This window comes from Tamandua tetradactyla, chromosome 10, assembly GCF_023851605.1.
Source record: "Tamandua tetradactyla isolate mTamTet1 chromosome 10, mTamTet1.pri, whole genome shotgun sequence".
NCBI lineage: Eukaryota > Metazoa > Chordata > Mammalia > Pilosa > Myrmecophagidae > Tamandua > Tamandua tetradactyla.
This window is the reverse complement of record NC_135336.1, coordinates 106,650,360-106,664,424: the sequence shown is the minus strand read 5'-3', so window position 1 is coordinate 106,664,424 and position 14,065 is coordinate 106,650,360. Positions and strand designations below refer to the sequence as shown.

The 14,065-nt window shown below is 57.9% G+C and overlaps 1 protein-coding gene across 1 annotated transcript in view; it reads left to right on the top strand.

Annotated features, from left to right (window-relative positions):
* Positions 1-4,870, top strand: part of TSPEAR (thrombospondin type laminin G domain and EAR repeats) — a 259,806-nt gene extending 254,936 nt beyond the window's left edge. The window contains exons 11-12 of the mRNA XM_077119166.1: positions 1,964-2,065; positions 4,655-4,870. Coding sequence (XP_076975281.1) covers positions 1,964-2,065; positions 4,655-4,808 — 256 coding nt within the window. The 3' untranslated portion in view covers positions 4,809-4,870. The remainder of the gene's footprint in view (positions 1-1,963; positions 2,066-4,654) is intronic.
* The last annotated feature ends 9,195 nt before the right edge of the window (positions 4,871-14,065 follow it).

Below are 14,065 nucleotides of genomic sequence, written 5' to 3'. Positions count from 1 at the left end.
TACACTTCTTTTCCCCCTTTTGGTGAGGAAGGAATTGTTGATCCCATGGTGCCAGGTCTGGATTCATCCCTGGGAGTCATCTCCCACGTCAGCAGGAAGACTTTCACCCCTGGATGTCATGTCCCACGTAGGGGGGAGGGCAATACTTTCACTTGTAGAGTTGGGCTTAGAGAGAGTGAGGCCACATCTGAGCAACAACAGAGGTCCTCCAGAAGTAACTCTTAGGCATACCTATAGGTAGTCTAAGCTTCTCTGCTACCTACATAAGCTTCACAAGAGTAAGCCTCAGGTTCGAGGGCTATTGATTTGGTGTCCCTAAACTTTGACCCAGTATCAGGGGACTCCCTGATGGTAAGGTTTAATAATTCCATATTCTTTCTCCCATCCCTCAAGGGACTTTGTCAATACTTTGTGATTATCTGCTTAAGACACTCTAGGTTGTATCCAGGCATTACAGTAATCTATACAGGATTAAAGGACCTCTTTCTTTTTCTGGGCTCCCTTTGGGTAAATAAGCTTTGAGGTAGTACTAAAAGCCAGTTCTAAAGCCAGCCTGGAACCAGGGCTGCTCTGCCTGTTCATTCACTCCTTGTTGAACTCAGGAGACCCTCATCAGACCCCTCCTGAGTGTCGTGTCTGTCTTCAGCCGAACGGTACAACAACGAATCAAAAAATAAAATAATAAATTGTTCAGTGAACAAGCCAACCAGAGAACAACAAAGTCCCACCGTACGATTTGAGTGAAGGAAAACAGGAGTGTGTGCTTCGCAATGGCACGTGTTTCTGCAAATGCAGGGAAGGGCCTGGAAGCACCGGTTTCCAGCCAGGCCCCTGGTTGGGCTCTGGTGGGGGGCAGGAGGGGCAGGAGGGCTTTTCTCCCCTACCCCCCCATACTTCTGAACCATTTGATCTACAAATGCTTACAATGTTTCTTTATTAATATGTCACTCTTACAATTTTTAAAACTTAAAAAAGAAAAAAATCAGTCTCAGAATAGGAGACAAAGCGCTCATGGGCTGGGCCAAGGGGAGACCAGGGCAGGACTTGCCCTCCACAGAAGGGGGGTCCACGTTAACCCCAGCGTTAAAGGTCATTTCTTTCCAAAAATAAGCTTTGTACTAAAATATAATGCATGAGTTTTAAAATGAAGTTTAGAATAAAGTGAGTTTTAGAATGAACCATAATTAGAAATTAGTTGTAGAATGGCTGTAACCTGGGACTCAGTTTCCCTAGAGGATGGTGAAGCCTGTGTCTTTGTCATTTGGAACTTATGTTGGCGCTTATGAAATGCCGACACCCTCGTAGGATTTGTAGGGTGTTTCCTCTAGATGATACCGTGAATTGAAGCCTTACAATCCACCTTATCTTACCGGATGTATCATGTTAGGAACACACAAGAAAAGCCCAAACAGGAGAACAGGTCAGGCTGGGTCCTGCCTGCCTGCCGCTGGGCTTCAGGACCTGCAGTGACCAGACAGGTGTGAGGCCGAGGCGGGACCTCGGGGCAGGGGGGTGGCCGTCCCAGAGCCTCCGGCCAGACCCTCAGGGCTGGGCTGTCTCTGGAGAGAGGCTCACGCTTAGCCGAATCCGGCAGGCCTTTGTCTAAGACAGAAGGGAGCTTCTCATTTGCAGTGAAACCGAGGGTCAGTGTGTGTACCCCAACAAATCCTCGGTAGGTCGGAGGGGAAGCAGCCAGGAGCGCTGGGCAGCACCCCAAAGCACGCTGAAAACACTGCAGGTGAGCATGACTGCTTATCTGATTAATTCAATCCCTTAAAAGTGAGCAGTTGTTTTCCGTCCCCGCAGCACAAACCAGCTCGCTGTGTTACCTGGAGCTCCTTGTCTGGGAGTCTCGGAGGTGGGACCAGGCCCCCAAGTTCTGGCACGAAGACAGCTGGCCGTGGGTCAGGCCCCGGCTGCCCGGAGCCGCGCACCCTAATCCCTCTCCACTTGTCTCTGTTAGCGCTCTGGACTGGGAGTTTTTCTCGGTGGGAGAAGATTACTTCCTGGTGGTCGCAAATTCCTTCGATGGAAATACCTTCTCGGTGAACAGTATCATCTACAGGTAAGAACTGCCCAGGCCCCCCACGCCTTGCAGGTGCCGCCGCCTCAGGAGGGTTTGCCGAGGCTCCACTCCGCCCCGCGTGTCACCTGGGGCAGGGACACACCTGGGCAGAGGTGGCTCGGGCCCTCCTCGTGGCATAGCCAGGGACGTCCACGCAGCGTGCTGACCTTCTCACTTTGGATTCCGTAAATAGACCCCCTAACTTGAGAGCTATTGCTATTTTTTCCTTTTGAATGTTTCCACCCAAGATTCTGGTGTGTCTCCACCTGCCTTATGTCCGGTGAGATTTTATGATCCCCAGTGCACCCCACGCCGGTGCCGTCCCCATTACATTTTTTTTTCTATGAGTTTTTTGAGGATTTCGGTAGAATAAACGGGATTTTTTTTTCCATGTCCGGCCGTCCTCACGATAGTCATTTTTGGGTCTAGCCACTAGCCAAGCCATCGTACCAATTCTAACAGGTTTCTTCCCGAGAAGAGCTGCACGAGGTTTCTAGGAATACAGTGACGTCTGCACGCACAGACAACGCTGCCTCTTTATTGCTCATATTTTTACGGTTTGTGTGGTTTTCTTAACGGAGCTGGAACTCCAGGGCAGTCCTGAGTGTGAGCACGTCCGTGGAGCTCTGCTCCCGTGACCCGTGAGGCGGTGGTGCTCGGCCCTCGTCCCCCGTGACGCTGCCTGGGGGCTCCCTGGGGCGGGGTGGGGGGGACCAGGGTCGCGACTGGTGAGAGGCGGTCCCCGCACCCACGACGGACGCCTCCTGCCGGCGATGCGCTCAGGTGCGGTGGGGCTGGCGTGCACATGGTAGGGAATGGAGTCGCTCTGTGCTTTCTTACCGCGACTCGCTGGAGGTGAGACTCTACCCACCCACCAAACACCCCCCCAGGCCCACCTACCACCCTGCAGACGAGCGCTCGAGTCACAGGACCTGTCTGCTCTCACTGAGGGTTGGATGGGTGCCCTGGGCCTGGGGCCTGCCCAGAGGGGGATCTGACCGCTTTCCAGTTACTCCTGCGGTTATTGCTTTTTCAGGGTTTCCATTTCTTATTGAGAAAATTCTGCTCATCTATATTTTACTAGACAAATTATCAACTTTCTTTAGATTTTCAAATTTATTGCTGGGGATTTTTCAATGGGACAACATAATGTAAAAATCCACAAGGAAGCATAACTTTTCAAAGATGACCAAGGAAATTTTGAAAGAGAATAGTGAAGAAAGGCTCTGACAACATGTGAGTCAAACATTTGGTTTTGGTGAAAAAGAAATATGTAGTGGGATAAGATGGAGCCAATAATTTATGATGATCTAATATGATAAATGTTATATTTCAATTCAATGAGACAAGGATGCATTCTTTAACAGAATCCTTTTTTTTAAGTGTTGAAATAATTTGCTGTCAGTCTGGAAGAAAACAAAGTTATACCTTCATTTCACAGAATTAATAAAGCTAAACTTTACGTGGATTAAAAATCTAAATATAAAAAATAAACAATGAAAATATTAGAAGAAAAGCTAAAGATAACTTTGTCTAAACCAAGGTTATACCAAGGAGGCGTGAAAGACTCCTTATATGAGGATGGAAAGAAAATGACTAGAGTTGATGAACTAAATTTATATGCTTTATTTAGAAAAATGCATCCTATTCAAATTCAAAAGACAAACCATTTGCCAAACATATGACAGAAAAAAATAAACCTTACAAATTAAAAAATCATATATTTTTAATATGTAAAAATGAGGAGAAGCTATGAACGGGAATTTTCAGAAGGAAAAGTGAAAGCTGTCCATTAACTATCAGAATTTGGTCGTTGTAAACAGGCTCTCCTTTGGGAACATTTTGGAAATCAGGGCGCCGTGCTCTGCGGCAGGTGGGTTTGCAGCCTGGGGCCGTGGTGCGTCCAGTCCTCTCCATTCGGACCAGGAGCCACCCCAGCCTTTCTGGAGAGGAATCTGGAAAATATTAAAGTTAAAACTTCTCGTGCCCTTTGACCACAGAGCCCCGCTCTGGGCCTGCACCCCACACAGTGAAGCGGTTGATGAGCCCGTGTACCTGAGACGGGCAAACCCGACGCAGGCTGACCGGCCACTCAGGACCACCTGGCAGGGCAGGGGGCGGGGCGGTGTCCTTTGGGGTGACCAGAGAAAGGGAGCGGGTCCTTTGTGAAAACGCGGAGGAGGCTGTCCACCAGCATTTCTGTGCTCGGCCCAGCAGAGGGCAGGGAAGGGCACCTGGGCGTCACTGCCGAGGGGAGGGGCGGTGGGCGTCCGCAGGGAAAGCTGCTGGAAGTGCACACATGCCTCTCCTGCAGAAGGCACAAAAGTGCCCTAGGCTGTGGGCTGGGTTCCCGGGGTGTCAGAGCTGCAGGGGCCCGGACAGACAGCTCCCCTTCCGAGCCTCACTTTCCCTCTTTGCAAAAATGACAACCTGAGAAGCGGAGCCCAGAGACACGCTGCCCCTCCACGCATGCTCAGTGGCGGCGTGGACGGAGCTGTGAGCAGGACGGGCTGGAGGAGCCCTGGGAGGGCGGTTCCTTCCCGGCGCTTCCTCTCCTTCCCCACGGTGACTGCGTCTGTCACCCCGCAGGTGGCAGGGGTACGAAGGCTTCGTGGCCGTGCACCGCCTCCCGACCCTCGGCTGCCGGGACTGGGAAGCCTTCCGCACCGCCGCCGGCTCCTTCCTCCTGTACTCCAGCGCCAAGGAGCCCCTGTCCAGGGTGCTGAAGCTGCGGACGGGCTGACGCTGGACCCTTCTGTGGGGCTGGGGGCAGGCAGCACCCACCGGCCACACCCCCTGCCTCCCTCCCTCAGCCCCCCGAGGGCCCTGAGCACCCAGGCGGGGGGCAGGGGATCACTGCCAGCCTGGGATGGATGGGCCCAGGGAGAGGGTCCAGCTTGGCCGGTCCGTTCTGACCTGGACCCATAGAGGCCAGCGGGGCCCTTGGCGCTACCGTCCGCACCATGGCTCCTATCGCACCGCCTTGTCCCACCGGCCGGCGCCTCCACGCTCCCGGCGTCCTGGCCACAGCCCAAGCCCGCCCACCCCCAAGGCCGCGGTGCTCGCGTGGCTCCGGCTGGTTCCTGCTGAAGGACACAGCTGCGGCTGGCAATTCCGGCCGGTTTCACCTCCTACGGTTATTTTGCTTTAAAGGAAAAGTTTATATCAATTTTTACCTCGGAAAACAGCCGAGCCCCGTGCCACACCCCTGCAGTGCCGGCCCGCAGCCGGCCTCGCCTGCCCCTTCCCGGCGGCCGCTGGGGCCCCGCTCCCTCAGCCTCTGCACCCGCGGGTCGAAGGCCTGGGTCTGGGAGAGGCTCACAGGGGGACTCAGAACTGCCCGAGACCCGCGCCGGCCGCCAGCCCCCAGGGCAGGCAGGACGGTCCCTCCAGCTTTCTGAGCCTGGCCTGCCGTCCTCGATGGCCCTGGGGACAGAGCCCGGGGGGGCATCTGGGGCGTGAGCTGTGAGCGGCCAACCTGGAAGTGGGAGGGAATGGGCAGAGCCCCCGCGCAGCACGAGAGGGTCCGCTCCCTCCACAGTCACAGGTCAGCAGGGGCTCCCCGACGGGCTGAACCCCGTTTTCTGGCTGTGGAACGATGTGTGTGAAGATGCGTGCGCCGAGGTCCTGTGCGCAATGGCTGCCTGCGGAGGCCCCGGCCCGCCTGGCCTCGGGGAGGGGGAGCCTCAGCTCTTTGTCAAGAGTCTTCCCTCCACACTTTTTAGACTGGACACAGACCCCGCGGGCCTGGGCAGGTGCCGGAGGTGTGACCGTGGGCCAGGCTGGGTCTGCAGGGGCTCCGTGGCCCAGCCACTGCCGCTTCGTGGGTCTGGGTCCCCGATCACCTGCCATGCTGGCCTTAGAGGACGGGTCACAGGACGTGGGAGCCTTTCGGGGTGCCTCACCCCTTCAGTCTGTCAGGCTCCCCAGGCTCCTTCAGGACTCATCGCGCCTTGGCCCCTGCCTACCTCCGTGGCCCAGGGATCAGAAAAGCGGCCGCCTCGCCGCAGGGCCCCCCACAGCCAGATGCTGTCACCCCCGGGGGAGGCCCCCAGGCCCACTGCTTGGCAGAAAGAAAGCTCGACCCTGTAGCTTCACCTTCCCCAGAGGCTCCCGGAGCTGGAAAAGGCACGAGCTCTGCGTCTGTCCCGTGCTCACCACCCTGCCAGCCTCGTCTCTGGGCCTCAGTTTCCCCACTACACCCTGGAGCCAGCGACCCCCCTCCCAGGGTGGGGGACGTGCTCACCAGCAACCTGACTCTAGGTGTTCGGCATGTGCCTTCCCTCCTCCAAGTCCCCACTTTCTGATGGTTAAAAGAGTCCCCACCCCGTCCCCCTCGGGACGGCAGGAGGGTGGGTCAGGCTGTTACTCAGTCCCCAAGGTCCAGGGCCGAGGCGAGCGGGTGAGTGACCGTGACACTAGAGACAGCTCTGGGGTCCCTGGTGGTGGCGCCCCATGGCGAGCCGTCTGGGCGTGAGGGCGCCTGGGCCGGGCAGGGAGGGGGAGACTCGGCCCCGCCCAACCCGCTGACTCATCTGCTGACCCACCCACAGACGGACCTGCCCTCCCTGCCAGCCGTGCAGCTCCTCGGGGCCGGCAGGTCCCATCTCCACAGCCGTGTCCCCTCCGTGAAAGCCGCGTGCAGGGTGGCGATGCCCACCAGAGCCCGAGGCCACAGTGGAAGGTCCAGTGACCCTGGGCGCATGGGGCCTGCCTTGCCCTCCCTGGCCTCGGCCCCCTCACCTCGTCTGCACACGGGGAGCTGCAGCCTGCCTGCTGTACCCCAAAAGGTGTGTCTGCCTCGGTCATGGGGCTGGGGGCAGCCTCAGGGCAGCTGCGGGTCTTTGGCCCACCTGTTCCCCCCAGTGCAGTCAGCAGGGTGCCTTCCCCACACCCCCAAGCCTCCCAAGGCCGCAGGGACCGTGCTCAGGCTCCCAAGGTAGCTGGGCGGGGGCTGCAGACCTGTGGGGGTGGAGGGCCAGGCCCCCAGGACCTGGTGCTGCTCCCTGAAGGTGTCCCCGGCACAGCCACAGGAAAACGGGCCCACATGCCCAGAGCCTGATGGGGTCCTACTGCTCATTTCACTTATTTAGTACCAACTATTTATTGTGTAGTATCGATACTGAAATATATTTATAGCTGTTTACCAAAAGCTGTGCTGTGTCTTCCTGTTTCCTACCGGGACGAAACCCTTAACCAAAACATGAGAGGCTGGTGAGCCCCCCTCACTCCTGTAATGAAGGGGCTCAGGGCCCAGGGCCCAGGGACTTGGGTGCTCGGGGCTCGGGGCTCGAGGCTCAGGGCTCAGGGCTCAGGAGTTCAGGGCTCACGTTTCAGATGAAGGCTCAGGCTGTCCTGTGTCATCCATGCCCCTCGTTAATGCCCCTTCCTCTCTCAGATCAGGCATGTGTCATGGGGGCAGGTGGGCTGGACCCTGGCTCCTGGGAACTAACTGGACATCTGGACTGGTTGCTCCGCTGGGCCTGTCTGGGCCGGGAGTCTCGGGTGGAGACAGGTGAGGGCACATGGCCGTTACCTCCGGCCTGCACTGGGGGCTCCGAGCAGATGCTGCGGGGCAGCAGACTGTGATCTGGTGCAGGCCCCCTGGAAGGCTCCCAACACCCGCCCTTCTGGAGCCGGTCCGAGAAAGGCCGGCCTGGTCCTGGCCTGCCTGGAGGCGACCCCAGTCCTCCCTGCAGCTCCTCTCTGAGTGGCCCCGGCCGCCCCTGCTCAGGCTCCACATCTGAGGCACCTGCAGCCTGTCCCCTGAAGCTCTGCTCCTCGCAGCCCACCCTGGGTCTGGGCAGTTCCACCTATCCTTTGGGGTGTAACCAAACAACACCTCCTCGGGAAGCCATCCGTGATTTCCCCAAGGGACAGAAGTACCTGCTGGTTTCCTGCTTGGCCCCACGGGTGGCATCATTTCATGCTCCATTGGGCTGCCATCGGCTGTGTCCACATTTGTCCCCCACTGACCTGTGGGATCCTTGGGGGAGGGGTGTCTCTCTCAGACATGTACCCCCAGAACCAGCAGGCAGTGGCACCAGGAAAGCAGGAAGGGCTGAGTCGTGCTGCTGCCCTGGGCTTGATGAACCTCAAGACCTGGAGAGGGTCCTCTCCCATCTCAGGGGGGCCTGGGCGGACACCGCAGCTGCGACACTGGTCGTCGGGGCAGAGGAGGCTGGAGGTGCCCATGGGGCCGGCACCCCAGCAGCATGTCACCCCCCAGCACAACAACGCGTTGCCCAGGGAACCCCACTCCCGACAGCCCGGCCTGGCCCCCCAGAGGGGAGGGCCTTGCCCACCCCAGGGCATTGCTCCCCAGTCCTGCTTGGGGGCGCCTGTACCCAAGGACCCCATCCATGTCGGCGAGGCTCAGTTTTGCACACAGTAGGTGCCTAATCACGTCTGGTGAATGCATGACAGCTGCATGGTGGCTCCTCTTCACGGCCCAGCGGGGACCTGGCCCCCTGAGATCCCACAGTGGGGGTCACAGCAGGTGGGGCCGGCTCCCCACAGCTCTGCCCGCCCCCATCGATGGCTTATCCGCTGCTCCTGACTCCTGCACCGGGGGTGTCAGAGCCATCAGGCCCCTTTGGGTTGAACAGGGCCCGGTGGGGGCATGTGGGACCCCCAGGGCGTAAGCAAGAAATCCCGAGGCTGAGGAAACCCCCGGCTAATTCCGTGGACTCCAAGGAACCGCCCCCCCACCTCCCGTGCACTCACTCAGGACCACGGAGCAAGGGGGTGTGCCCTCACCCCCAGTCAGGGCCCCCAGGCCCCGCCCGTACCCCCCCCCCACCTCCCTGGGTGCCCCTGTTTGTCCGAGAGGGCAGACCCGGGTGCTGGATAAACGACAGGAAGCCAGTTAAATCTACATTCCAAATAAATGCTTCTTTCACGTAAGTTCATCCCAAACATCTCTTGGGTCGTACCACACTGGAAAAGCCTTCACTGTAGCCCGACATCCTCGAGGGTCGTTGCCTAAATTGCTCCCCCCACATGCAAGAAGGGAGCAGGGGCCGAGCCCCGCGGCCTGGGTCGGCCGGGAATCTGACCCTGACGGGGGTGGGGCAGGCACGGTGCTGTTGGTAGAGGGGGACAGAAGGGGGAGGGAGTGCCACAGGCCTGGAGGGCCCCGGGCAGGGCAGCTAGGGGTCGTGATGGGTCCCCAGAGGCAGGCGGCTGCAGTGCGGATGGGCAAATGGCCCAGGCCCCGGGGATGGTGAGCGGGATAGACGGACGTCCCGAGGGCACACCCCTTCCAGTCCCGGGCCTCAGTTTCCCCACAGGGAACTCCATCTGTCCAGCACCCCAGCGACCCACGCCTGAATGACCTCTTTCCTCGTGGGCCCCTTTCTGGGCAGCAGGGATGTGGGGGGTCCGGATTTGGGGAGCAGTAGGGAAGGCAGAGTCCCAGCCCCCAGCCCCCAGCTGCTTTCCTGCCCCGTCGGGTGGAAAAAACGCCTTATAAATCAAGTTTTGTTTTTTTTAAATGAATGTAAACAAGAAGGTAAAGAATGCAAAGAATATTAAAATATTTACGTCTCTCCGAGTGTGCGTCTCTGGGATTCGTCTGTGCTGACGGCAGTTTACAGAGCAGCGTGCTGCCTGGGCCACGGGGACGTGACCACGTAGCTGCAATTTTTAGCAAATGCGTCTGCGGCCTCAGGCGCTGTTCCGGAGTTGGCTCAGTGGGGCCCCTGCCAAGATCGTGGGGCAAGTTCTCCCGGCCTGCAGCGCCAGGCACCATGCTTGAAGAATGTCTTTGCACAAATGATCTTTTTTCTCTTGAGGCTTCTTCAAGGTCACACTTCCCTGGAGAAGTGCTCGCCTGCCGTGGTTTATTTCTCACTCTTTGCTCCCGAGCCTCTCCTGGAACCCCAGAGAGGGCTCAGAGGCAGCCAGTGATGGGGCGCATGTCACCAGCCCCGACGGGACTCATCTGTCCCGAGGCCACGCCAGGTTCTAAGAGGCCAGTTGCTGACAAAACCATTTTCCTTTCACGGTGCTCCCTGCTCTGGCCGGGGAGTGCGGCCCCTTCCGTGGGTGGCTTGGGGCACAGAAGCTGGGTGGGCCCCGGGAAAATGTTCTCACCTCGAATCCATTGCTGTAGGTCGGACCGGCTGCAAGAAGGATCTCTGTCTCGGTGCAGCCCAGCCCAGTCAGGGGGTGTTATCACTGCCACTGGGCTCCTTTATAAGGGAACCAAGTTCAGGGGGAGAGAGGGAGAGAGATGAAAGCAAGAAGCTGTACATCAGCGGGGCCCGGAAGAGAAGGAGAGGCCGGGAGAGGCCGCCATGCACTCTGCCAGGGTCAGGGCGCCGGGACCAGGAGAAAGCATCGCCTGGGGACGCCTTGATGTGGACTTTTCCGAACCTTAAATCGTGAGCCCCTAGGTGCACCACCGACACCGTCCCTGTGCATGGCACTGCCTGGAGCAGCCCAGGAGGCTGCAGTGGCACCTCTCCACTTTGCTGCCGCAGACACACCCCTCACCTGCAGCGCACACGTGGGCTCACTCACACGCGTGTGCACGTACTCACACACTTCCACACGTGGGTGCCCACTCACAGGCACACATGTGCACACTGATGCACATCACACACGCTCATGCACACACTCAGACACGTGCACGTGTCTCTGTGAGCCCCCTACAGCCCGGGGCTGTATCCTAGGCCCTTTGCCTCCTTCCACGGGTCTGGCTCAGAGTTGAGCTCGTGCTTGGGGTGGTTTGGGTCACGGGGGCTGTCCGCTCACACCCTGGGCCCCCCCGCGTGCTGTCCGCACTGGGTCTGCAGACTCAGACGAGACCACCCGGTTCCAGCTGAGCTTAGAACCCCAGGGCTTAAAACCCCAATTTCTCCCGGCAACCCACAAGACCTGCCTTGGGGGGCTGCCATCTCTCCTGCCCCCCTCTGCCCACACATCGTCCTTCCCTCTTCTCCCTGCCCCTTTCCTTCCCCATCCTCCTCCTCCCTCCTGCCCTCCCCCTATCCTCCTCCCCCTGCCCAGCCTTCCCCAGTCCCCTCCCCTGCTCTTTGCTCTTTGCTGACCCAGCACTCTCTCGCCCTTTCCGACTCAGCGCAGAGGTCACTTCCTGAGAGTGTCCCCCCCGACCACAGTCACTACCCACCTGCCCTGTCCCCTCACTGCCTTCATCCTTGTCACTCATTGGAACCCAGGGCTCTGTGGCTCCTTAGCCCATGGCTGCTGCCATCTCTCCTGAAATGCATCCATCCACCGGCCCCGGGAGCCAGTGCCCTGCAGTTCCCACATTCCAGAGGTGAGAGACCACAGGGTAGAGGTGAGAGGCCACAGGCTGGAGGTGAGAGGCCACAGGCTGGAGGTGAGAGGCCACAGGCTGGAGGTCAAGTCCTGCTGCTGCGAGTGCAGAAAAGGCTTCCTGAGAGGGCGACGCTTGCCTGAGCATGAAATACGGGACCAGGTAGGAAAAAAGAAGGACATTCCAGGCCCAGAGGCCCGTGAGGGAAAGGGGCCAGACCAGGGACCCCCAGGCCAGGGGAAGCAAAGGCTCCGCCCCCTCACACTCCCCCCACCTCCTGTCGATTCTGTCGGCTCCACTTCGAAATAGGTCCAGAACCTACAAAAGTCAGAAAAATATAAGCACTGAGTTCAGCCTCGAGGGGATGACACAGCTGTTTCAGGAGTGAGAATCACATTGCGTTATGTCTACTAACCATTAGAGACACACTGACACCTCCCTGGCTGAAACCTCCCGGACCTGAGGCCGGCTGCCAGGCAGTGCGGGGGGAGATGCAGGTGGGAGCATGCAGCCCGGCAGGTGGGGATGCTCCCCATGGTGACGGCCACCTTGCCTGTGTGGGGTTCTCCTGGCCCCAGACCTCCCACAGTACCTCCTTCTCTCCTCCTCCCCAGCCTCTAGGCTCTCAGTGCAGCACCTTCCCAGACCACCCAATAAGGAGTAGCACAGGTCAGGTACCCCCCAAGCCTTCCCATGGGCAGGTGGCCGGGTAACCCCCAAGCCTTCCCGTGAGCAGGTGGCCGGGTACCCCCCAAGCCTTCCCATGGGCAGGTGTGCCCGGTGCCCCCCAAGCCTTCCCGTGGGCAGGTGGCCGGGTGCCCCCCTGCCGTCAGACACAGCTCAGTAGGACTGTGAAGTGCACGGTTTCCCAGACAGGTAAATCTGGGCTCAAACCCTAGTTCTCTGACTTACCTAGTGAGCACTGGCGAGGCGCTCATCTCCCAGCCTACGTCCCCTGGGTCTAACAGAGGACGGAGAAGCCTCCGCTGGCTGCACAGGGTCAGGTGCCTCATAGCCTGCGGGGTGATCACCGGTCCCAAGGCCCGTGAGGACGCACCGCACGGCACCCGCTGTGTCATTGACCTGCTCAGGTGTGCCCGCTGGGCAATGTCAGGGTCACTTCAGGTCACGTGGGAGAAAGCTTCAGGCTCCTCTACTTTTGAACATAAATACATCAATTCTAAACCACACACTGGAAATGCAAATCTAGCAACAACTCGCAGCGCCCAAGGGGGAGTCACGCATTGCAGGGCGAGGCTGTGAGAAGGGCCCTCGGCGCAGCCCGTGGCAGCAGCTGCACACCTGCAAAGCAGGACTGGGAGAAATGGTGCTTCCACAATGCCTGTCAGGATCCTAAATTATTGTTTTTAATTTTGCTAAGGGCTCTAATAGTCCCAGGAAGCTTGCAGCTGAAGTTTGCAGTTTGCATTATTCCCTTTGGAGCCAGATGAGAAGTGAGGGACTTGCCGTTGTCTGTTAACTCTTTCAGAGCTGGGTAGGAAACCAGGGATTGGCAGCTGTCCTATTTTATGCTGCGTTATCACCAAAGAGAGCATCAAAGAACTGTAAATTTTAATGCCCATAAATGAAATAAAAATAAAATTAACTATTAGAGATTTGCATTTCCAGTGTGTGGTTTAGAATTGATGTATTTATGTAGTTAGTGCATTTGCATTGCTGAGCAGGGGCCACCGTCCACACAGCCCAGCGGTGGCTGGTGGCTCTCCTGCAGCCGTCCTCTGAGCTTCCAGTTTGGGAGGGGCCGCCACACCACCACAGAGGACACTTCTGTGGGAACGCCGGTTTCCCTCTCCGTGAAAGGAGTGTCTCGCAGTGAGGCACTTTTTCCAGTGAAAATTCAGGGTGTGGACGCGCCCCCGCCTTGGAGCTCGGCCTGGTGGTTTCCTGCAGAGCTAAGCGTCCACCTCTCCGTGACCTGCGAGGCGGGCACATTGGTCTCCGGGTTCGGGTGCGCTGTCTCAGGGGAGGGCCGCTCTCCTGCCCGCCCCCCAGGGCTCCCAGACCTGCCCACGCCTGCCCTGGGGAGGGGCTGCCTCAAGGGCAGTGGGGGAGGATGGGCTGCCCGGGCCTCACCCTGCAGCTGCTGTCCTGCGGGGTGCCTGGGTTTGCAAACCTGTTAGAATTGCCCAAACTTGTCAGAAATAAACTCTAGGAAGACCACATCAGCCCACAGAGGCTGGACAAGATCTCCCAGTGGGGTCACGACACTGTCAAAACGCCCCAAGTTAGAAACTTTTCATACAATTCCAAGCAAGTCCCAATGCCATTTTTTTTAATTCACAAGGACTGCTAGAGTAATTAATAGGTAAAATATTTTGGAAAAATGAGGGAAAGTATGCCCTTTCATAAACAAAATCCATTAAAATCCACAGCAAATCAATCGGCTTAGCATTGGCATGGTTATTTAGAAAGGCTAAAGTTACAAATGTTGGCAAGAAAAAAGTTTCTAGAGTGCAACATTTTTTCCACTTGTGAGTAAAATGTAGTAAATGTAAAAACAACGGGAGTGAACCGAACAGGAAGATACATATATATATATATATAACATGCACGTATGTGTTCAGGGTATGATGTCGGATAGTTCTTCATTGATGGTGGTCTCGGGACCCCAGCGAGTGAGTGGCCAGCACCTGCGTCCTGGGGGACAGGCAAGCGGAGACAGGGAGGTCCTCACGGTGAAAAGCGCACAGGCC